The 22694-nt window shown below is 37.6% G+C and overlaps 1 protein-coding gene across 1 annotated transcript in view; it reads left to right on the top strand.

Moving 5' to 3' along the window:
- Positions 1–22694, top strand: part of Cwf19l2 (CWF19 like cell cycle control factor 2) — an 85393-nt gene that overhangs the window by 22483 nt on the left and 40216 nt on the right. Inside the window, exons 9-11 of the mRNA XM_087905903.1 lie at positions 7559–7649; positions 10859–10951; positions 13641–13754. Coding sequence (XP_087762029.1) covers positions 7559–7649; positions 10859–10951; positions 13641–13754 — 298 coding nt within the window. The remainder of the gene's footprint in view (positions 1–7558; positions 7650–10858; positions 10952–13640; positions 13755–22694) is intronic.

The raw sequence follows: 22694 nt of genomic DNA, 5'->3' as shown, positions 1-22694 counted from the left end.
TGAGCCTGATTATCTTGTAGGAAAACATCATCTAATAGTTGGTCACATGAATTAAAGCTTTAGGCTCATTATTCTTAGAGACAAAATTGTGTTTGTGTATATTTTTATTTTGTTGGAAAAAATATATTAACAAGCACTTTTAGAAGCCTAAAACCCAGAGTGCTACTTTAAATGAGTAGAACATATTTTGTCCTTAATTTAGAGTTTAAATGTGTCAGAAACTAACACATTTAATATACTATTTGTACCTTTGTCTCTGATCTTGCCAGTTTGGCATTATAGCACAGAAGGGCAAGAGAAGGCTGTCAGACTCTTAGTTTCTGAGTAAGGTTCTGAGATAGGAGTGAAAATGTGAGAGTGTGGTGAGAAGAGCATAATTACAGAGATCAGTGACCACAGCCATCAGAAAAAGGAAAGCTGAAATATACTCAAATTTTCTACAATGTCAGTGAACTGACTGTAAACAGAGATTACACTTCTGTTTCCTGGCCTCCCAGACCTAAATAATCACACAGAAACTATCTTAATTACAACCCTGTTTGGCCAGTGGCTCAGAAGTATCCTAGCTAGCTGGTCCATCTTAAATTAATCCATTTTATTAATCTATGTATTGCCACAAAACTGTTTCTTACCATAGGTAATGTTCTGGCATCTTTCTCCTTTGGGCGGCTATATGGTATCTCTTCTACTATGCCTACTCTCTCTCTCTCTCTCTGTCTGTCTCTGGATTTCCCACCTTGCTTTACTCTCCTAAACCATTGGCCAAAACATCTTATTCATCAACCAACAAAAGCAACACATGTACAGAAGAACATTCCACATTCCAGAACTCTGATTATCTCCTCGGTAGAGGTTTGGTGCTCGTGTGTGTGTGTGTGTGTGTGTGTGTGTGTGTGTGTGTGTGTGTGTGTGTGTACACGGGTGCATTCGGGTGTGCTTTGAAAATATACATTTTAATGGGAAACTGATTTTTATAGAAACTAATTATGAAGGAGACTGCAGAAAAATCTCTAATCCAGGAAAATGAGACATTACCATACTTCTTTCTTACATAAAGTATGGTAGCAGATAGGGTTATGTTTCTTTCTAAGTGTCCGTTCAGTGTTGCAGATGGTTAGAGAAGGTGGGGAAAGCTTATTCTGTAATTATGTTGAAAACTGTTGGTTTCATGTTGGCTTTAGTGTTTCTTTAGTACCTTCTTTGAATCTTTCTGCTTTGGTCTGAGACATGAAGGAAAAGGGAAGTTTTTCAGCAAAGTGCAGGGTGAAATAAAGTAATTATGCATTCTGTATAAGCATTAACAGAGGCAATCTGCGACTTCACCCAGGATTTGTTTCAGTAGTCTAAAGTATGATCCCATTTATGATGTCAGAGACAGAAATTATATACCAGAGATAGAAGTAGAAGTGTTGCTATTGTTTTAACGTTGGCACAGTGACTGTGTCTTATTCTACTGATAATTCAGCCAGCAATTGCAACTCTGAAGTTACCAGCTTTGCTGGTCTAGCAGCAGCCTAATCAATCAGGCCACAGCCTGGCAAGAATTCTGCTCTCGCTGACACTGGTCCTGTCACTACCATTAAAGGTAGCTTTAACTAAATTTCTATCATTCTAATTATGAATGAAACTAAAGATTCAAAGGCTGGAGTAAAAACCTGCGAGCTCAGAAAGGCTGAGTAGCAGCTAGCTAATCCTCTCCTTGCTAGTGTCCACGGAAAACCCATGCTTCTACGTCCTCAAACCACAACAAGCTGTGCCATTCCCACCCCCACTCTACTGCTTCCTGTGTCTCTCTTATCCCTCCTGGATGCCCTCTGGCGCTCTATAATTATTTTCTGTCAACTAGTTGCTATGCAGCCTCCTGATCTAAGGTTAATTTTATTAGTGCAAATGCAAATTTGGGGTATATAGTGTGATCAAATATCCCTCAATATATTGCCATTGGGCTCACGAGAGTTTTTGTTTGTGTCTGCAGTCTCAGATCTGAGAAGGTGGGTATGGGAGGATCCCCAGAGTTCATTAGTTACCTAATCTTGCCTCATTGGTGAGTTCAAATCAGTGAGAGATCCTATTTCAAAATAAGGTGAAGTAAAATCTTTTTATCTCTATTAAGACTCTGACAAACTAAAATTGCTGTGAAATCCATTTTTAAAAAATAAGTAGGAATGACTCGAGATTGTGGAGAGCACAGGAGAAAATGGAGGAAGTTTGTGTTCCTGGTTAAGTTCACTGTTTTTTAATATGTGATTTCCTAGAATGTGGTGTCTCTCTCAGCCTGTATAAGGGCCAACAAAGAGTTTGATAGCTTCAACAATATTAAAAATGATACAACAGTTTAGTAGTCATGCACATGATAACATTGAGACATCTCAATTTGTTAGAACTCTGTTATTAGTCTAACTTGTTTTATCCCTTCAATTTTTGTGAACCGCTGAAACAAAAATATTTCAAAAACTGATTAGACAATATGCACATTTTATTACCGTACTCTTTCTAGTCTTTGAATATCTGAACCTTAAGAGTACTTATCATATAGTAGTTTTTCGGTAATTAGCTGAATATGGTTAAGTGAATGGACAATGTTCTTAAAACCACTGAACCCTGCAAGTAGCTTCAAAAGTCATGCTTCAGTTAGACTGTGTTTTATAAATAGTAAGAAGGAAGTATCTCAAGGGTTCTTGAAGGACTGATTTTACATTTTAAAAGCTTCTGTAAGTAGGAAGGTTGGATTGAAAAATGGAATAGATTAAAGGTAAATGTACTAGTAAAGAAGCGGTGCTGAGAAAAGAAGTCCTGTCCAAGAGAAGTGGGTGTAGAAGAAAGGTGCCATTTGATAGAGCATTTGAGATTCACTGATGAAGTTATTTCATTGGTTCCTTAGAAGGATTTGTTAACTTGTCTATTCATTGCTCCAGATATTTCTTTTAACCTTTTTTGAAGTGATTTCATCATTAGACTTCAAGAAGAAGGAATGTAGGACTGTTTGGAAATTTCTGGGATTTAGTAATTAGCTGTCAGTGGCAAGAACATGTATAATTATCAAGCACTGAAGTAGGTACTTTGTTTATTGCTTTCCTACAACTCCTGTAATTTTGTACATTCTGACATTTTATTTTGGCAGTATAGAAATGAACATGAACCTATTTCTTGGTATTAGTCGCTTTCTTTTTATTAAGATATATACTTTTTATTTTATGTATATGTATGTGTTCCTAAAGAGTTTATGTATATGGGCCTGATTGTATGTTTATACACCATATATTTATATTCAAGAGTCTGCAGAATTCAGAAAAGGGTGTCAGATCCCCTGGTTCTGGAGTTACAGGCAGTTGTGAACCACTGGGAACTGAATTTAGTTATTATACAAGGAATCAAGAGCTCAGTAGCTCTTAACTACTGAGGCATCTCTCCCAGCCCTCCTTTTTTTTTTTTTTTAAAGTCTTAGATAGTTTGAGGTACTTGGCCAGTATATAAATATGGCTAATGGCAGTCTAGATTTGAACCCATGTCAGTTGGATTGGGAAACTCTTTGTCCTAAAACATTTCAGACTTTCCTTCTTTTCAAGAAAGGAAGAAATAGGTTCCATTATAAATACATGACTGCTAGTGTGTGAATAGCTAATAATAGAAAATCAGGATTGGTTGGTTGGTTTCAGATGGTCCTTTCATTTATAGAAATGAACGTGAACCTATTTCTACATTGATATTTAATATGTAGTTACTCTCTTTCCTTAGAGGAAGGGGATGCCTTGATGAATGGCTTCTACTCTTCCTTCTCATCTGGTCCAACTTAAATTGGTTATAAGACTCCTTCCTTTTTCATTGACAGCTTGTGTAGAACTGTCCCATATATGGATTTTAGTAAACTTCTCTTAGGTTAACAGGTAAAGATCTGTGAGCCATTCTTCCTTCAGCTCTTTATTTCCTTATCTTGCAATCTTGAGATTGAAATAGATAAATTGGGCATATATTTTTGGATAGGAAAATCTAATGAGGTATTAAGTACTTGGGAGGAGAAGTAGACCAGACAGAGAGCCAAAGGAAAGCAAACAGTTTCTTATGGAGTGAGCAGAGATATGTGAGAAACAGACCTAGGAATTAGGTGCATTTGCTGTTATCATAAATGACAGATTGTCTTTAGGAGGGTGTGAACTGTGGTTCTCTACTTTATATTATATATTCCTGCAGAAATTTAACTACTACCTTTAACTTCTGTCTGAAGGACAAGAACAGTATATTTTGAAAGCAGAAATTTAACTGAATGGGAAATAATACAAACTGAGAAAATTATGTTGAGTGGGAAGTAAAATTTGTAGAAATAGAACTGGGTTGCTGAAAGTCAAATAAATTGCATTTATAATACAATAAAAAAATGAGGTATTACTTAATTTGAGAGATTTTCATACAAAAGAGTTCAACAAGCAGTAACAACCCACAGAGGCAAATAAATAGTTATGATATTCTCCTAATCATATGAATTCAGTGCCCCACTGTTTGTTTTAATTGCTTTTTAAAATATGGGCTCAAAAGAACATGAAGGGAAGGAAAAATCCCTTCCAAATGATTCCTGTTCTTCTAATATTTTTATTCTTTATGCTCTAGAATTTTACTCTTTGTGTTCATCTAGTATAAGACAAAATGGTTTCTATAGCAAAGAATAATACAGTGTCCTTAACAACAAAACTCATATGGTATCTGTTAAGTTGTCTTTTTTATGACAGAGAAAGTAAATGTATCTTTTTAAATTCCATACATGGTCATTAGCTAAGAAGTTTCTCCTTCTCTCTCTTAGAGTTTGTTTATTTTTTGTTATTTGCTCAGAACGTATGTTAACAAAATAATAGCTTAATTTCAGTGAAGTAAGATAAAACCTTAAGATACAGGAAAACTAGGATATGAATGGTATGTACTTTGATAGCTCAGCCTGTTTTTCTTATGAAATGACACTCTTTGTCTAGAATAATATAATATTTGGTGTTGCACAGTGATCTGCCACATATTTATATAGATAATTCAACCTTTGACTAATGTTGACACGTTGTATGTTTCTTCTTTTTACCTATAGCACATTTATATCCTTATATTTACAGAACATTTTTGTTAATTAAAAAGTCCATAGCTAATATCTACTTTAAAAAAAAAACAACTTTATTCAACTTTATTTCATGCGCATTGGTATAATGATGTCAGATTCTCTTGAACTGGAGCTACAGACAGCTGCAAGCTGCCATGTGGGTGCTGGGAATTGAACCTGGGTCCTCTGGAGGAGCAGTCAGTGCTCTTAACCACTGAGCCATCTCACCAGCCCCTAATATCTACTTTTTAATACATATAGTTAGATAATGTTATTGATGTATAGGCTGAATATCCCTTATCTCAAATGTTTGGGGCCTTTTAGTGTTATGGTTTTTATTTATTTTACTTTGGACTATTTACACCTGCATATGCATCAAGTGATCATTTGGGAAATCTGTCTGTACATAAAATATACTTTGTCCCATAAATATCTAAATATCTAGTAAATACATGTGTGTGTATATTTTAAAGGGAATTTTATAGACTTTTAATAATCTGGTGTTTTGAGTGTGATTATCATGTAAGATCAAGTATATGATATTAATACTAAAACATTTAGCTCTTTCTCAAGTCATTTTCAAATTTCATATGCTTTGGTTGGTGGTATGCTCAATAGCATAAAAAAAATCTTCAGATATTCTTTTGTTTTCTGTTGTCCCATCTATCTTCACAGTTCAAACTTCCTTGAGCTGCTTCTTCATTTTCAATAAAGTTGGGGGATTTGAGTCTCTTTATTTACCTTCCCTTCTAGGGACTCCCCATATGATAGAGTATTTAGGGTTGCCATGCAGCCTTCTGATGCTGTTTTTCAATTTTTCTGTTTCATTTTGTATAGTGTACTGGTCCATTAGTAATCTGATTTTTTAAAAATCTTAATGTGGTGTTTTTAATCTCTGGGTTGTTTCCCTGACTAGAAGTTCAATTTGCATCTTTTTTGTTTTTATTGTTGTGCCTTTAGATGCCAAGCTGGCCTTGAACACTCTAACATCCTGCCTTATCCTCCTGACATTAGATGTGCACCACCAGGCCTGGTTAAAGTGGCTCTTCAATTGCTCTTTTGAACAGATGGGATACATTTATCCTAATAATTGAATATACTTATTTCTTGTAACTGTGTCAGTTCTGGATGGCTTTTGTTTGGTAGATTTTTCTTCTAAATATGAATTATACTTTTCTACTTGCATATTTGATAATGCCTGGATATTAGATATAATGGTATTTACTTGTTGAACACTGCATTTCTCCTGTTATTTTTTATTGGCATATAGTCATCATAGGAATTGATCAATTTTATAAGACCATTTTCATTCAAGTGTATAACATCTTTAAATATTTTTGCATTTTGTTTTGAAATGTAACTAATTGGAAAGCATTTGCTACTTTCTTACTCTTAATCTTAACTTTTTTTTTTTTAATTTGGGCTCCAAGTAGCATTTTAGTGTGCAGGACATATTATTTCCTAAGGCTTCTACCCAGTATTTTCCCACTTATGCAACTTGGCTGTGTGACTAGTGGGACCATACACTATTACCAGAATTCCTTATAACATTTCTTTAATTATGTGGGAGAATTGTTTCTATGACTACAGGTGTTTCTTTCCTGAATACTCCAGGGCAGCCCTGAGTGATTCTTTCATGGTATCACTTTCTCTTGGCAGTCTATACCATGACCTGGGACTACTTTGGACTTGTGTGATTGTTACTGTTCTTTCCTTGCTCAGGACTCCTCCAGACTCTTGCTGGGTTCACCCTCCTTTTCTGTAGCCTTGACTCCTAAGAATCTTCAGCTGGGGTTATCTGACGTTGGCTGAAATTTTCTCTCAAGTGAGGCTTTTCGGACTTTAAAATGATCTCAATTTTAAATTATTTTGCTTATGGTTAGTTATAGACCAATTTAGCAAAATAACACGCAATTGCTGCTTTTATTTCTTGAATGGCTAAATGTACCATCCCAGGTTTATAGTCATAAGATGGTGAGTAACTCATCATCTTGAATACTAAATTTCTTAAGATATAAAAAATTGTGGTCTGACATTAATGCTTTTGTTGGCTTTCTTTTTAAAATCAGTATAGATTTTGTTTCCGAGACAGGGTCTCTCAGTCTAGCCCAGAGTGGCCTCATTTAATATGCTCAAGATGGCTTCTAACTCATGGCAGCTTCCAACTTTGGTCTACTAAGTGTTGGGATTACAGGTGTGCACTAGTACACTGGCTGAGTTTTTTAAAAATGAAGATGTTAACTTGTATATTATTTATCTTACAGTTAGCAGTACTCTTCAGTTATTATTGCAACTGTAATAGGCCATTCTTAACTTTGTAACAGAATGTTGAAGTGCAGTTCACCCTAGAAGACTGAACGTAATTCTTGTGTGTTAGAATTGTGATCTTCTATTGGTCCTGAATGCCTTACTGAGGTCAGTTTAAGATAATGCATAATTTTGAATTATGGCATATGCTCTTTTCCTGTCCTGTTTCACCTGCAGTCCAGATGCAGAGTCCACCTGTATCTTGAACGTTGATGAAAAGAACAAGTTGGGGGCCAAGATTATCAAGGCAGAGATGATGGGAAATATGGTAAGACCCGTGTGTTCTGTTCACTTGGATAAGAATGAAATGTTTAACCTTCACAGATAAATTTAGAAGCTTTAGCCATTTAGATGTGGCATTCTTTGAAGATATTACTTCTTAATTTCCTTTTTCTTTTATTATTAGGAAGTTTTTTAATACAATCTTTTCTCATTTTACATAGCTATCCTCATTCTCACTTCTTCACCACCTCCTGCCCCACCCTTCCCCCAGTGCAACTCTCCTACACTACTCAGAAAGGGTAAGGCTTCCCATGGGGAGTCAACAAAGTCTGACACTTCACTTCCGGGCAAGACCAAGGCCCTCCAAAAAGAATGTGCTCCTAGATGCCAGTTTAAGCACTAGGAATAAATCCTGGTCCTTTTGCCAGTGGCCCCACAGATTGCTCAAGCCTCACAACTGTCTCCTACATTCACTGGACCTAGTTTGGACCTTTGCAGGTTCTCTTGCTATCTATCAGTCCAGAGATAATCATAATCATAATTAGTTGTTTCAGTGGGTATCATAATCATGGTGTTGACCCCTAGCTCCTCCCTCTCTTGGACTGGTCTCCTGTAGACCGGCCCAGTTCTTTGCTGTAGATCTCTTTATCTGTTTTCATCAGTTGCTGGTTGAAGATTCTTTTATCTGATTACAGAGGAAGGCCAGTTTAGGTGTCCTCTCCACTGTTTCTTAGAATGTTCTAGCTGGGGTTATCCTTATGGATTCCTAGGAATTTCCTAGTGCCATTTAATGGCAAGAGCCATTATATCAGTCAAGATATCACTTTCTTTTCACCCCCTCACTGACCTTCCCCCTTTTTAGTATCCAATTCCCTCATGTTCTCCTCCTTTCTTCTCATCTCCTCTCTCTCCCCTTTCACCCTCCCTTCTCTCCCACCTCCCAATTATCTCAGGATATCTTCCCAGGTGGATCCATGTATGTCTCTCTTAGGGTTGTCTTTGTTACCCAGCTTTCCTGGGATTTTAGGCTGGTAATTCTATGCATTAAGTCTAATACTCACTTATGAGTGAGTCCATAAAATGTTTGTCTTTCTGATTCTGGGTTACCTGACTCAGGATGGTGTTTTCTATTTCTATCCATTTCCATGCAAATTTTAAGATGTCATTGTTTTTTCCACTTGTAGTACTCCATTGTGTAAATGTACCACATTGTCATTATCCATTCTTCTGTTGAGGGACATCTAGGTTATTTCTAGGTTCTGGCTGTTATGAATAATGCTGCTGTGAACACAGTTAAGCATATGTCCTTGTGTTATGAGTGTGCATCCTTTGGGTATATGCCCAAGAGTGGTATTGCTGGATCTTGAGATAGATTACATTCCTACCAGCAACGGATGAGTGTTCCCCTTAATCTGCATCTTCTCAAGCATGAGCTATCATTGGGTGTTTTTTGATCTTAGCCATTCTGACAGGTATAAGATGATATCTCATAGTCATTTTGATTTGCAATTCCTTAAGTGTCTTTTGGCTATTTGAGATTCTTCTGTTGAGAATTCTCTGTTTAGATTTCTATCCCATTTTTTGTTTGGATTGCTTGGTAATTTGATGTCTAGTTTCTTGAGTCCTTTATATGTCCTCTGTCTGTGAGATGAATGAAGATTTTTTTTCCCATTCTGTAGACTGCCATTTTGTCTTAGTGACTGTGTCCTTTGCCTTTCAGAAGCTTTTCAGCTTCAGGAGGTCCTAGTTATTGATTGTTGCTCTCAGTGTCTGTGCTACTGAGGTTATATTTAGGAAGTGGTCTCCTGTGCCCATGTGTTTAAGGCTCCTTCCCACTTTCTCTTTAGTGAGGTTCAGTGTGATTATATTCATGTTGAGGTCTTTGATCCATTTGGATATAAGTTTTGTGCATGAGGATAGATATGGATCTATTTACATTCTTGTACATGTTCACATGCAGTTATGCCAGTACTGTTTCTTGAGAATTTCTAGAGATAGTACTCTTGTGGTTTCTCTATTGGAGAAATACATATTATCTCTCCTTTTTAGGTTTCTGGAATTTATGAAAAACATGTTATTTTTACATACCTTTCTACTTATTCTTGCATTTCTAACATCTAACATCTGGGACATAGTTGGAGGCATTAACGATGTCTTTCTTTCATTTCCATTTTAACTAAAGAATGCTTATTAGTTTCTTTTCGTAAAGATTTAATTTTTATTAAACATTTTTATTGGTGTGTGTGTGTGTGTGTGCGCGCGCGCGTGCACGCACGCACATATGTGTGTATACTATGATGCCCTCTGAAGCCAGAAAAGGTGTTAGCTCTTTTTGGAGCTATGGAGTTATAGGTGGTTGTGAACCACCTGAAGTATGTGCTGGGTATTGATAGCTGGTCCTTTGTAAGAGCAGCAAATGTTCTTAACCACTGAGGTGTCTGCAGCCTAACACTGCTTATTATTACTTTCTTAAAATAACACATAAGAACCTAAAATCTTGGTACAGGTCGGATGACTCAGTAGGAGTTTGTCATAAAGGCTGATAACCCGAGTTTAATGTGTACCACCAACCTATTACTACTTCAAGTTGTGCTCTGATCTCCATACATATGCTATGATGAAACTCAACAGTAAATTTAAAATGTTTAAGAACATACAAAATATTTATGAATTAAGACCAATTTGCCTACAATTAAATAAAAATAGGGATAATTTGGTAGGACCTACTCATTCATTTACCACACATACACATATATTACCATTTATTTTAATTTGTATTAACTTTGATATGGCAGAATAGCAAAGACAGAAATTCTTCTGTGTTCCAGGATAGTGAATTCATTCACTGAAATATACATGGATTTTTTTTAAAATTTAAATGTAAATGCTTTGGAGCCAGTCCTGGAGCTTGCTCTGTAGACCAAGCTGGCCTTGAACTCACAGAGATCTGCCTGACTCTCCCTCCCAAGTGCTAGGATGTGTGCCACCATCACACAGCTGCAAAAGTGTAATTCTTGATGATATGTATTTTTTCCATTTTCTTACCTCTCTCAAAGTATAGTTTCTTGAAATTACTCACCTCAAAATCATAAACAGAGTGTCTCAATACTCAAGAAATTTGTAACTGAAGAATACTTATTAAAATTAGTGTCAATTGGTTATCAGAGTCAGGTGTTGACTGCTTTAAAACTTTGAAATATTCTGTGATGAAAAATTTAGCAACACAGCTTACCTATTTGATTTTTCCTTTTGAAGGAATTAGCTGAACAACTTAAAGCCCAACTTAAAGAGGCAAATAAATTCAAAGAAACCATAGCACAGATATCAACACAAAGATCCAGAATAAAGGTAAGTAATGAAAGCTTGTTTGAATGTATATTACTTTGTTTAATGTTATTTTATTACAGGAGTGGTATTGTAATTCTAGATGTCTGTATGTAAATTTCACTCGCATTCCCTGGTGAAAGCCTCATCCTCAGGCCAAGGATATCTAAATTCTGTGGCTTGATGATGTCCTTAAATTTTTTTTCCTACAGTAGAATAAGAGAATTGAATTAGATATTCATTTCAGATAATACAAATGATTTTGTCTATGGTTTATTTGTCTATTTATTATTGAATGGAACAGATAAAAATGCTTACCTATTTAGAACTTTCATTTGTGTATGGATGATTTTTGCCAGCTATAAGGCTGTTTTATTGATAAAGAATTGATAGGACTAAAGCATATTGAGATTTGTTTATAAGAATATCCATAGAAAATGTTTGTAATTAGACATTCGCTTTCAGTGTTTGTAAAATCAAAAATTGTGGTTTGAACAGTGTTTGTTGGGAATAATGTAAAACTCTGGAGCATTTACGAAACGGAAAGCATTTATAAATTCTTTCTATTTGTAGCAGAAAATGTATTTGCATTTTTGGAGAAAAAATAATATAAATTACATAGATGTTAAGATTGGATTGCCTAATTTCACTTTTAATTTCTTGCGATAAGCACTCTCTACTCTGTAATTCTTGTCCTGGGACTCACTATTGTAGATCAGCTGGTGTTGAATTCAACACAGATCCACCTGCCTATCCCTCCCAAGCACTGGGATTAAAAATGTTTGCCACTGTGCAATGACAGGCTTTTTTTTTTCTCCATAGAACAGACCTCTCTGTTGTAAGTGAATAGCATAAGTTGGTTTCAGGTCTTATGAACTGGCAACATCGTGAAAATGAAAGTAACAAAGTGACACCCAAGGGAAGGAAGTGGTTTAATTTTGAGAGTGTCTCAATCAGTTTGAGGCCCTAGTTTGGTAATTCCATTTATCAAGCATTTATTGAGGACTCTGTTATTTTACAGTGTTCCAGGTCTTCTATATACTTAAAATGTTTACCTTTTCTTGGCCTGAAAAGGTGGCTAAGACAGAAAATCACAAATAGTATAATGGTTGCTTTCTTAATGATTCGTAGTAATAGCAATGTGAATATTCTTAAAATTACTTGAGAACTGATGGTTGGCTGTGATTACATTCTTGTTTTCCTTGTTGAACAAGAAGGTAACTATTTCTGTGAAATGGAAATAAAGTGCAAATTTGCCAGAATTGTGAAGCGTTAGAAAAGAAAAGAAGTACAGGGCCAACATTTGAAGGCTGCACAGATTCTTGGGTTTGCCATGTTCAGTTTAATTCCTCTTGTCTTCTGTGCAGAATTAAGGTTTTTATAGATGTATAAAATGTGTGTGTGTGTGTGTGTGTGTGTGTGTATGTTCACACTGAACTGATAGTGTCATAAAATTGATTGACTTTATGAGAAAACTAAATAAAGATTATAGTAAATGGGGCTAGAGAGCTGTCTTGGTGGTAGAACTATAAGTTTAGTTTCAGCATGCACATAGCTGTTCACAAACATTTATAACTCCAGTTTTGTGGGATCTGTATCACTCTTCTAGCCTCTTCTGGGACTAGCTTCACATGTGGTACACATGTATTCAGACTAAACATTTATGCTTGTAAAATAAAAATATATAAGAATATACAAAATGTCTCAATTTTTATGTTGAATTGAATCAACATAAAACTTCTGTGTGCTGACTTCAAAGATCTATGAATGTTCAGTTTTTAGATCTTTTATTGCATTAATAACATAATTCACCCAGGTCTTTTTGAGCATCACCCTGATCTGGGAAATCAATAAATCTTGGAATCACCAGCATATGACAGATAGCTCTGTCATATGCTGGCTTTCTTTTTTTTTTTTTTTTTTAGTTTTTCGATACAGGCCTTCTCTGTAGCTTTTGGAGCCTGTCCTGGAACTAGCTCCACCTGTCTCTGCTTCCGAGTGCTGGGATTAAAGGTGGGAGCATAGACAACAGATGTACACACAGCCTTTGCTGGCAGCAGATAGCAAACGTGGCCCCCAGATTACAGCAGAAATTATATGCCTCAACTTTGCCTCTGGAGGCAACATAGACCACAGACTTCAATATGGCCCTCTGTGGCAGTGCCACCATCTTTGTTCTTTCCTTTATCGTTCTTCAATGTATTTGGATGAAACTGTTTGAACTGGGCCTTTAACACAAGCTTGGAATCTTAGTCATGTGGGAGGGAGGCGGGATATGGCAAGTTCAAAGTTATTGTGAAATACAAAGTGAGTTGAAGGCCACATTGGATAATTTAGTAAGACTGTATCTCAAAATCTTCTTTTAAAAAAAGAAATATCAGGGTTAGAATATGACTCATTGGTCAGCTGCTTACCTAGTATTATACATGAGGCCTTAGATTCAGCCCCATTGTGCCCAATTAAAAATGGTTAACGGAATCATTTGAAGGTTGCCTCATTAATTGAATTATAAAAATGCTAAAATGAACTTTGGGTTTCTCCCCCTCTTGTGTTTCATTTTATGGTTAATTTACAATGAGTGTTAAAAATCCAAGAGACTTAAAATGACCCATAGGTCTTTCTGAAATCTAGACTCTTTTCTGTAATTTGTTGTTGTTAAGTGTGGACATTTAGCATTATAAGTATTTTAAACATTAACTAAACCTTTCCTTAGCGTGAAGATGAAGAAGTGATCCTTACTAGAAGAGATGAGTCTGGAAGAGTGTGGCCTGTGAACACTCCTGGAGGGACCCTGGATATGACAGCGAAAAGAAGAAAGAGACAAGGAGTATGTGTAGCATATGCTTTCACTTACAAATTCACAATTCTCTTTTTCTCTTTGGAGTTCATTTTGCATTAGACTAGAATTTTCTTTTGAAATGAAATCATTGAAAAATAATAAATTTTCACTTTTATTCTTAGTTGTACCTTTTAACTTTTTTTACAAATGGCAGACAATTCAGCCATGTTTTTGGAGTGACTGAATGTGGAAGGCTTACTGCAACTTTAAATTTAGTTTACATTTTTTAACATTGTATTCAGTTTCTTTTGCATATTTACCATAATGCACATAGAAAAGCTTGACCTCCTAGACCAGGTGTCTTTGTAAACACCTAGTTTGAGACCTAATGGTAGGGTGTTCACATATCTAATGGTAGGGTGTCTTAATTACATAGGGGGTATGAGTTTTTAAACACTGTATTTTTTTTTCTATCTTCCATCTCTGATAATTAATTTTTAGCACTACCGTGAGTATGGAAAGGTGACAAAAACCCCACCTCCACTTTCTATAAATTGGGTTTTTGTTTTAAAATTGAAGATCTTGTACATGATAACTGAATATAAAAATTTTTGTTTGCTTTGGAATTTTTGGCAACTATTATTTGTTTGCCTGTTGAGTGCCTATCCTACTTTAGATACTAATTAATTCCTTGAATGCTGAGAGATGAGATTGATACTCCTAATGTAATGGGGAAGCTGAAGAGATACGGTGAAAAATAAATGAACAATTAAAATGACAGAACTGTCTAGGAATCCATAACCACAATATCAGATGTCATGAAAGCCTTTTTAAGTTGCATACTACTGAACAACCTAAACAAGTGATTAAAGTCAGAGACAGATTAATTCAGGCCTGGGATTTGCATTTTTGAGTGCAGGCCAAATATTAAGTATGTGGAGCCAGGGAAATAATATCAAATGAGGTTCAGGTTGGTAAAAAAATAAGGCGATACTAGAATAAATGATGGGACATTGTTTTTTGGCATTGCAAAGAAGTTAGGGGTTGGGTTCTATTTGAATACTAAAGTGAGTGGTTGGACTAGGGAGAAAGAAAACAGCACTTTGTGATTCATGTGTAGATAAGGAACCAACTGAGGAAAACCCAGGGCTGAATTATGTGGCCTCAGAATATCAGTTTTGTTTTTGATGAAGCTGTTTATAGAACAAATTAGTGGTTAGAAATGCATAATTTATCGGTCTGACAATCAAAACAATCTTTCAGGTTGGTGGTCTGGCTAACAGAAATGTGTTCTTCTAGAGAACACATCATCTGGAGAGTGAGAACTCCAGATGACTTGTAGGTTAAACATTTGAGTTTACAGTAATGCTTTTCATTTTATTCTAACGTAGTAGAGAGCAGACACAGAGCAAGTGCTGTCATATCTTTATAGGATACTTATCTTACTCATGAGGTCTACATCTTATTACCTGATTACCTCTCTAAAGTCCTAACTCCTTGTAACACATGAGTTAGGGAAGGGCTACAAACATTAGACCCAGAGTAATAGATGTTTACTTCTGTTACTTCTTTGTTTTATTTTTGTTTTTGTTTTTTTTTTATTTTTATCATTAAAAAATTTCCACCTCCTCCCTATCTCCTATTTCCCTCCTTCCCCCCCCCCCACTCCCCTTCCCCTTCCTCTCCAGTCCAAAGAGCGGTCAGGGTTCCCTGCCCTGTGGGAAGTCCAAGGTCCTCCCCCTCCATCCAGGTCCAGGAAGGTGCACAACCAAACAGACTAGGCTCTAACAAAGCCAGTACATGCAGTAGGATCAAAACCCAGTACCATTGTCCTTGGATTCTCAGTCAGCCCTCATTGTCCGCCACATTGAGAGAGTGTGGTTTGATCACATGCTTTTTCAGTCCAAGTCCAGCTGGCCTTGGTGAGCTCCCATTAGATCAGTCCCACCATCTCAGTGAGTGGGCGCACCCCTTGCGGTTCTGACTTCTTTGCTCATGTTCTCCCTCCTTTTGCTCCTCATCTGGGCCTTGGGAGTGCAGTCCAACACTCCAATGTGGGTCTCTGTCTCTATCTCCATCCATTGTCAGATGAAGCTTCTATGGTGATATGCAAGATATTCATCAGCGTGGCTTTGGGATAGGGCCACTTCAGGCTCCCTCTCCTCAGCTGCCCAAGGAACTTGCTGGGGACATCTCCATGGACACCTGGGAACCCCTCTAGAGTCAAATATCTTGCCAACCCTAAAATGGATCCCTTAATTAAGATATCTTCTTCCCTGCTCCCATATTCACTCCTCCTCCATCCCAACCATCCCATTCCCCCAGGGTCTCCCCATCCTCCCCTCCTCACTTTTCTCTCCCCATGTCCCCTTACCCCCACTCCACCCCCCACCCCCAAGATCCCAATTATTGCCTGGCAATCTAATTTACTTCCAATATCCACGAGGATAACTGTATGTGTTTCTTTGGGTTCACCTTCTTGTTTAGCTTCTCTAGGACCACGAATTATAGGCTCACTGACCTTATTTATGGCTAGAATCCACTTATGAGTGAGTACATACCATATTCATTTTTTTGGGTCTGGGTTACCTCACTCAGAATAGTGTTTTCTATTTCCATCCATTTGCATGCAAAATTCAAGATGTCATTGTTTTTTACCACTGAGTAGTACTCTAATGTGTATATATTCCATACTTTCTTTATCCATTCTTCCATTGAAGGGCATCTAGGTTGCTTCCAGGTTCTGGCTATTACAAATAATGCTGCTATGAACATAGTTGAACAAATGCTTTTGTAGTATGATTGGGCATCTCTTGGGTATATTCCCAAGACTGATTTTGCTGGATCCTGGTGTAGGTTGATCCCGAATTTCCTGATAAACCGCCACACTGATTTCCAAAGTGGATGCACAAGTTTGCATTCCCACCAGCAATGGATGAGTGTACCCTTTACTCCACATCCTCTCCAGCAAAGGCTAGCCATTCTGACAGATGTTAGATAGTATCTCAGATTTGCATTACGCTGATCGCTAAGGAGGTTGAGCATGACCTTAAGTATCTTTTGGCCATTTGAACTTCTTCTGTTGAAAATTCTCTGTTCAGTGCCCCATTTTTTAATTTGGTTAATTAGCATTTTAAAGTCTAGTTTCTTGAATTCTTTATATATTTTGGAGATCAGACCTTTGTCAGTTGCTGGTTTGGTGAAGATCTTCTCCCAGTCAGTAGGTAGCCTTTTTGTCCTAATGACAACAGTGTCCTTTGCTTTACAGAAGCTTCTCAGTTTCAGGAGGTCCCATTTATTCAATGTTGCCCTTAATGTCTGTGCTGCTGGGGTTATACGTAGGAAGTGGTCTCCTGTGCCCATGTGTTGTAGAGTACTTCCCACTTTCTCTTCTATCAGGTTCTGTGTGTTCAGATTGATATTGAGGTCTTTAATCAATTTGGACTTCAGTTTTATACATGGTGATAGATATGGATCTATTTTCAATCTTCTACAGGTTGACATCCAGTTATGCCAACACCATTTGGCATAACTTCCATTGTATACTTTTAGCTCCCTTGTCGAAAATCGGGTGTTCATAGATTGGTGGGTTAATATCTGGGTCTTCTATTCGATTCCATAGGTCAACTTCTCTGTTTTTATGCCAATACCAAGCTGTTTTTAATGCTGTAGCTCTGTAATAGAGTTTGAAGTCAGGGATGGTAATACCTCCAGATGTTCCTTTATTGTATAGGTTTGTTTTGGTTATCCTAGGTTTTTTGATTTTCCATATAAAGTTGATTATTGTTCTCTCAAGGTCTGTGAATAATTTTGATGGGATTTTGATGGGGATTGCATTGAATCTATAGATTGCTTTTGGTAGAATTGCCATTTTTACTATGCTGATCCTCCCATTCCAAGAGCAAGGGAGATCCTTCCATTTTCTGGTATCCTCTTCAATTTCTTTCTTCAAAGACTTAAAGTTCTTGTCAAATAGGTCTTTCACTTCCTTGGTTAGAGTTACCCCAAGATATTTTATGCTATTTGTGGCTATCGTGAAAGGTGATGCTTCACTGATTTCCCTCTCTGCTTCTTTATCCTTTGTATATAGAAGGGCTACTGATTTTTTGGAGTTGATCTTGTGTCCTGCCACATTACTAGAGGTGTTTATCAGCTGTAGGAGTTCTTTGGTAGAGTTTTTGGGGTCGTTTATGTACACTATCATATCATCTGCAAATAACGAAAGTTTGACTTCTTCCTTTCCAATTCGAATCCCCTTGATCTCCTTATGTTGTCTTATTGTTATTGCTAAAACTTCAAACACTATATTGAAGAGGTATGGAGAGAGTGGACAGCCTAGTCGTGTTCCTGATTTTAGTGGAAAGGTTTTGAGTTGCTCTCCATTTAATTTGATGTTAGCTGTTGGCTTGCTGTATTATTATATTTAGGTATGAACCTTGTATCCCTAATCTCTCCAATACCTTTATCATAAAGGGGTGTTAAATTTTGTCAAATGCTTTTTCAGCATCTAATGAAATGATCATATGGTTGTTTTTCTTACAGTGTATTTATATAATGGATTACATTGATAGATTTGCGTATGTTGAACCAGCCCTGCATCTCTGGGATGAAGCCTACTTGATCATAACGGATAATTTTTCTAATGTGTTCTTGCATTCGGCTTGCCAGTATTTTATTGAGAATTTTTGCATCAATGTTCATGAGTGAGATTGGCCTGTAATTCTCTTTCTTGGTTGTGTCTTTGTGGGGTTTTGGTATCAGGGTAACTGTAGCTTCATAAAAAGAATTTGGCAATGACTCTTCTGTTTCTATATTGTGAAATACATTAAGGAGTGTAGGTATTAGCTCTTCTTGGAAGTTCTGGTAGAATTCTGCATTGAAACCATCTGGTCCTGGGCTCTTTTTGGTAGGGAGGTTTTTGATAACAACTTCTAATTCTTCGCGACTAACAGTTTTATTTAGATTGTTCACCTGGTCTTGGTTCAACTTTGGTATTTGATACTTATCTAAAATATGTCCATTTCTTTTACATTTTCTAATTTTATGGCATACAGGCTTTTGTAGTGAGATCTAATGATTCTCTGAATTTCCTCTGTGTCTGTGGTTATGTCCCCCTTTTCATTTCTGATCTTATTAATTTGCGTGTTTTCTCCCTCCCGTATGATTAGTTTGGATAGGGGTTTGTCAATCTTGTTGATTTTCTCCAAAAACCAGCTTTTTGTTACATTGATACTTTGGGTTGTTTTCTGTGTTTCTATTTTGTTGATTTCAGCCCTCAGTTTGATTATTTCTAGTCTTCTACGTCTCCTGGGTGAGTCTGCTTTTTTTTTTTCTAGAGCTTTCTAGAAAGCTTTCTAGAGCTTTCTAGTGCTGTTAAGTCTCCAATGTGTGCATTCTCCATTTTCTCTAATTGGGTACTTAGTGCTATGAACTTTCCTCTTAGCACTGCTTTCATAGTGTCCCATAGGTTTGAGTATGTTGTGTCTTTATTTTCATTAAATTCAAAGAAGACTTTAATTTCTTTCTTTATTTCTTCCTTGACCCAGGGGTGATTCAGTAGTTGACTATTCAGTTTCCATGAGTTTGTAGGCTTTCTGGGGGTAGCATTGTTGTTGAATTCTAACTTTAATCCATGGTGATCCGATTAGACACAGGTGGTTACTAATATTTTTTTTGTATCTGTGGAAGTTTGCTTTGTTACTGAGTATGTGGTCAGTTTTTGAGAAGGTTCCATGAGGTGCAGAGAAGAAGGTGTAGTCTTTCCTATTTGGGTGGTATGTTCTATAGATGTCTGTTAAGTCCATTTGATTCATTACCTCCATTAATTCTCTTATTTCTCTGATAGGTTTCTGTCTGGTTGACCTGTCCATTGGTGAGAGAGGTGTGTTGAAGTCTTCTACTATTAGTGTGTGTGGTTTGCTGACTGCCTTGAGTTCTAGAAGTGTTTCTTTTACATATGTGGGTGCTTTTATATTAGGGGCATACATATTCAGGATTGAGACTTCATCATAATGAATTATTTCTGTTATGAGTATAAAATGTCCATCTTCATCTCTTCTGATTGATTTTATTTTGAAGTCAATTTTGTTAGAAATTAGAATGGCCACACCCACTTGTTTCTTAGGTCCATTTGCTTGAAAAACCTTTTCCCAACCCTTTACTCTAAGTAGATGTCTGTCTTTGTGGTTGAGGTGTGTTTCTTGTAAACAGCAGAATGTTGGATCCTGTTTTCGTATATAATCTCTTAGTCTGTGCTTTTTATAGGTGAATTGAGTCCATTGATATTAAGTAATATTAATGACCAGTGGTTGTTGACTCCGGTTATTTTTTGGGGGGGGGTAGTAGAGTTTGTGTGTTTCCCTTCTTTGATTTGTGCTTGTGAAGGATCGCTAGATTTCCGAGTTATTGTAGGCAGTGTTGCAATGTTGGATTCCTTGGGTTGTGATTTTCCTTCTATTACTTTCTCTAAGGCTGGATTTGTGACTACATATTGTTTAAATTTGTTTTTATCCTGGAATATTTTGTTTTCTTCATTGATAGTGAACGATAGCTTGGCTGGGTATAGTAGTCTGGGCTTGTATCCATGGTCTCTTAGTTTCTGCAGTACCTCTATCCAGGACCTTCTGGCTTTCATGGTTTCCATAGAGAAGTCTGGTGTAAGTCTTATAGGTTTACCTTTATAAGTTACTTGACCTTTTTCCTTTGCAGCTCTTAATATTCTTTCTTTAATCTGCATGCTTTGTGTTTTGATTATTATATGGCCAGGGGATGTTTTTTTTTGATCCAGTCTATTCGGTGTTCTGTATGCTTCTTGAACCTTCATAGGAATATCGTTCTTTAGGTTGGGAATGTTTTCTTCTTTAATTTTGTTGAATATATTTTCTGGGCCTTTGATCTACAATTTTTCTCTTTCTTCTACCCCTATTATTCTTAGGTTGGTCTTTTTATTGTGTCCTAGATTTCCTGAATGTTTTGTGATGAGAATTTGTTGGATTTGCTGTTTTCCTTTATCAAAGCGTTTATTTTCTCTATTGTGTTTTCAGAATCTGAGATTCGTTCTTCTATCTCTTGTATTCTATTGGTTATGCTTGTTTCTGAAGTCTCTGTTCGTTTGCCTAGATTTTCCATATCCAGCCGGCTCTCAGTTTGTGTTTTCTTCATTGCCTCCATTTCAGTTTTCAATTCTTGAACTGTTTCCATTACCTGTTTGATTGTTTTTTCTTGGTTTCCCAGGATATCATTTACGGATTTACTCATTTCTTCGAACTTTTTGTTATACTTCTCATCCATTTCTTTAAGGGAGTTTTTCATATTCTGTTTATGGGACTCTCTCGCTTTTATAGTGTCACTTTTCTCCACTTCTTCTGTATTAGGGTGTTCAAATCCTTCTGTTCTAAGATCGCTGGGTTCTGGTGTTTTCATGTTGTTTTTCAGATTGTTGGATGAATTCTTGCCTTGTTGCCTGCCCATCTCTTCCTTCAAATGCTCTCCAATGGATCTTCTGCTACAGGATCAGTGCCCCTTGCTAGCCAGGGACATGTCTGACAGAAGACTTACCTTGCTGCCTGCAGGCTATTGAAACAAAGGAACTCCCTCCTGCCTGGTTGCACTCACCACCCCCTCCAGCACCCAAGGAGGCTGAGCTGGGGGATTTTATGGCCCCGAGCAATGGAGGAAGAAGGGAAGGGGTTCCTGGGTGAAAGCTGGGATGGGATAGAAGGCGAGAGGGCGTAGCAGGGTGGAGCAGCCCCTGCAGAATGACCAGGAAGTTAAGGGGGTTGGGGAATGTCTGTGCTCCGTTTCCAGACTTCTTCTGCAGGTCAGGAGCACACTCATCCCTCTGATGGATCTTTTGCTACAGGATCAGTGCCCCTTGCTGGCCAGGGACCTCGCTGACAAAAGGTCTATCTTGCTGTAGGAAGGCTATTGAAACAAAGGAGTTCCTGCCTGCCCGGTTGCACTCACTACCCGGTCCCAACCTGTTTTTGTTTTCTTAATTCTTATTTCCTGCTTGAATATTGGCAGTCTTTCTTCTACTGTGTAAGGACTTTTAGGTGTAAGGAAGTGTAGGAGAGATAGGGATAGGACAGTTGTCATGGAGAGCAGGAGAGGGGACAGGACAGTTGTCATCATGGAGAACTGGAGAGAGGGGACAGGAAAGTTGTCATGATGGAGAACTGGAGAGAGGGGACAGGACAGTTGTCATGATGGAGAACTGGAGAGAGGGGACAGGACAGTTGTCATCATGGAGAGCAGGAGAGGGGACAGGACAGTTGTCATCATGGAGAACTGGAGAGAGGGGACAGGACAGTTGTCATGATGGAGAACTGGAGAGAGGGGACAGGACAGTTGTCATCATGGAGAGCAGGAGAGAGGGGACAGGACAGTTGTCATCATGGAGAACTGGAGAGGGGACAGGACAGTTGTCATCATGGAGAGCAGGAGAGAGGACAGGACAGTTGTCATCATGGAGAGCAGGAGAGAGGATAGGACAGTTGTTATCATGGAGAGCAGGAGAAAGGGGACAGGACAGTTGTCATCATGGAGAGCAAGAGAGGGGATAGGACAGTTGTCATCATGGAGAGCAGGAGAGAGGGGACAGGACAGTTGTCATCATGGAGAACTGGAGAGAGGGGACAGGACAGTTGTCATCATGGAGAGCAGGAGAGGGGACAGGACAGTTATCATCATGGAGAACTGGAGAGAGGGGACAGGACAGTTGTCATCATGGAGAGCAGGAGATGGGACAGGACAGTTGTCATCATGGAGAACTGGAGAGAGGGGACAGGACAGTTGTCATCATGAAGAGCAGGAGAGGGGACAGGACAGTTGTAATCTTTGGCCAAACTTGGCAGTCAGCTAATGATTGCTCCCTCCTGGGAAGAAAGACAAGAAAGGGAAGAAATACAAAGTATAATTCTGTTGGACTTTCTTTCATGTGGAACAGACAGTTGTGATATGTGGTGGAATTTTTTTTAACATTTATTA

Source organism: Myodes glareolus, chromosome 4 (genome assembly GCF_982192425.1).
Source record: "Myodes glareolus chromosome 4, mMyoGla1.1, whole genome shotgun sequence".
Taxonomy (NCBI): Eukaryota; Metazoa; Chordata; class Mammalia; order Rodentia; family Cricetidae; genus Myodes; species Myodes glareolus.
Note: the sequence above shows the minus strand (reverse complement) of the source record. Positions and strands in the feature narration are given on the sequence as shown.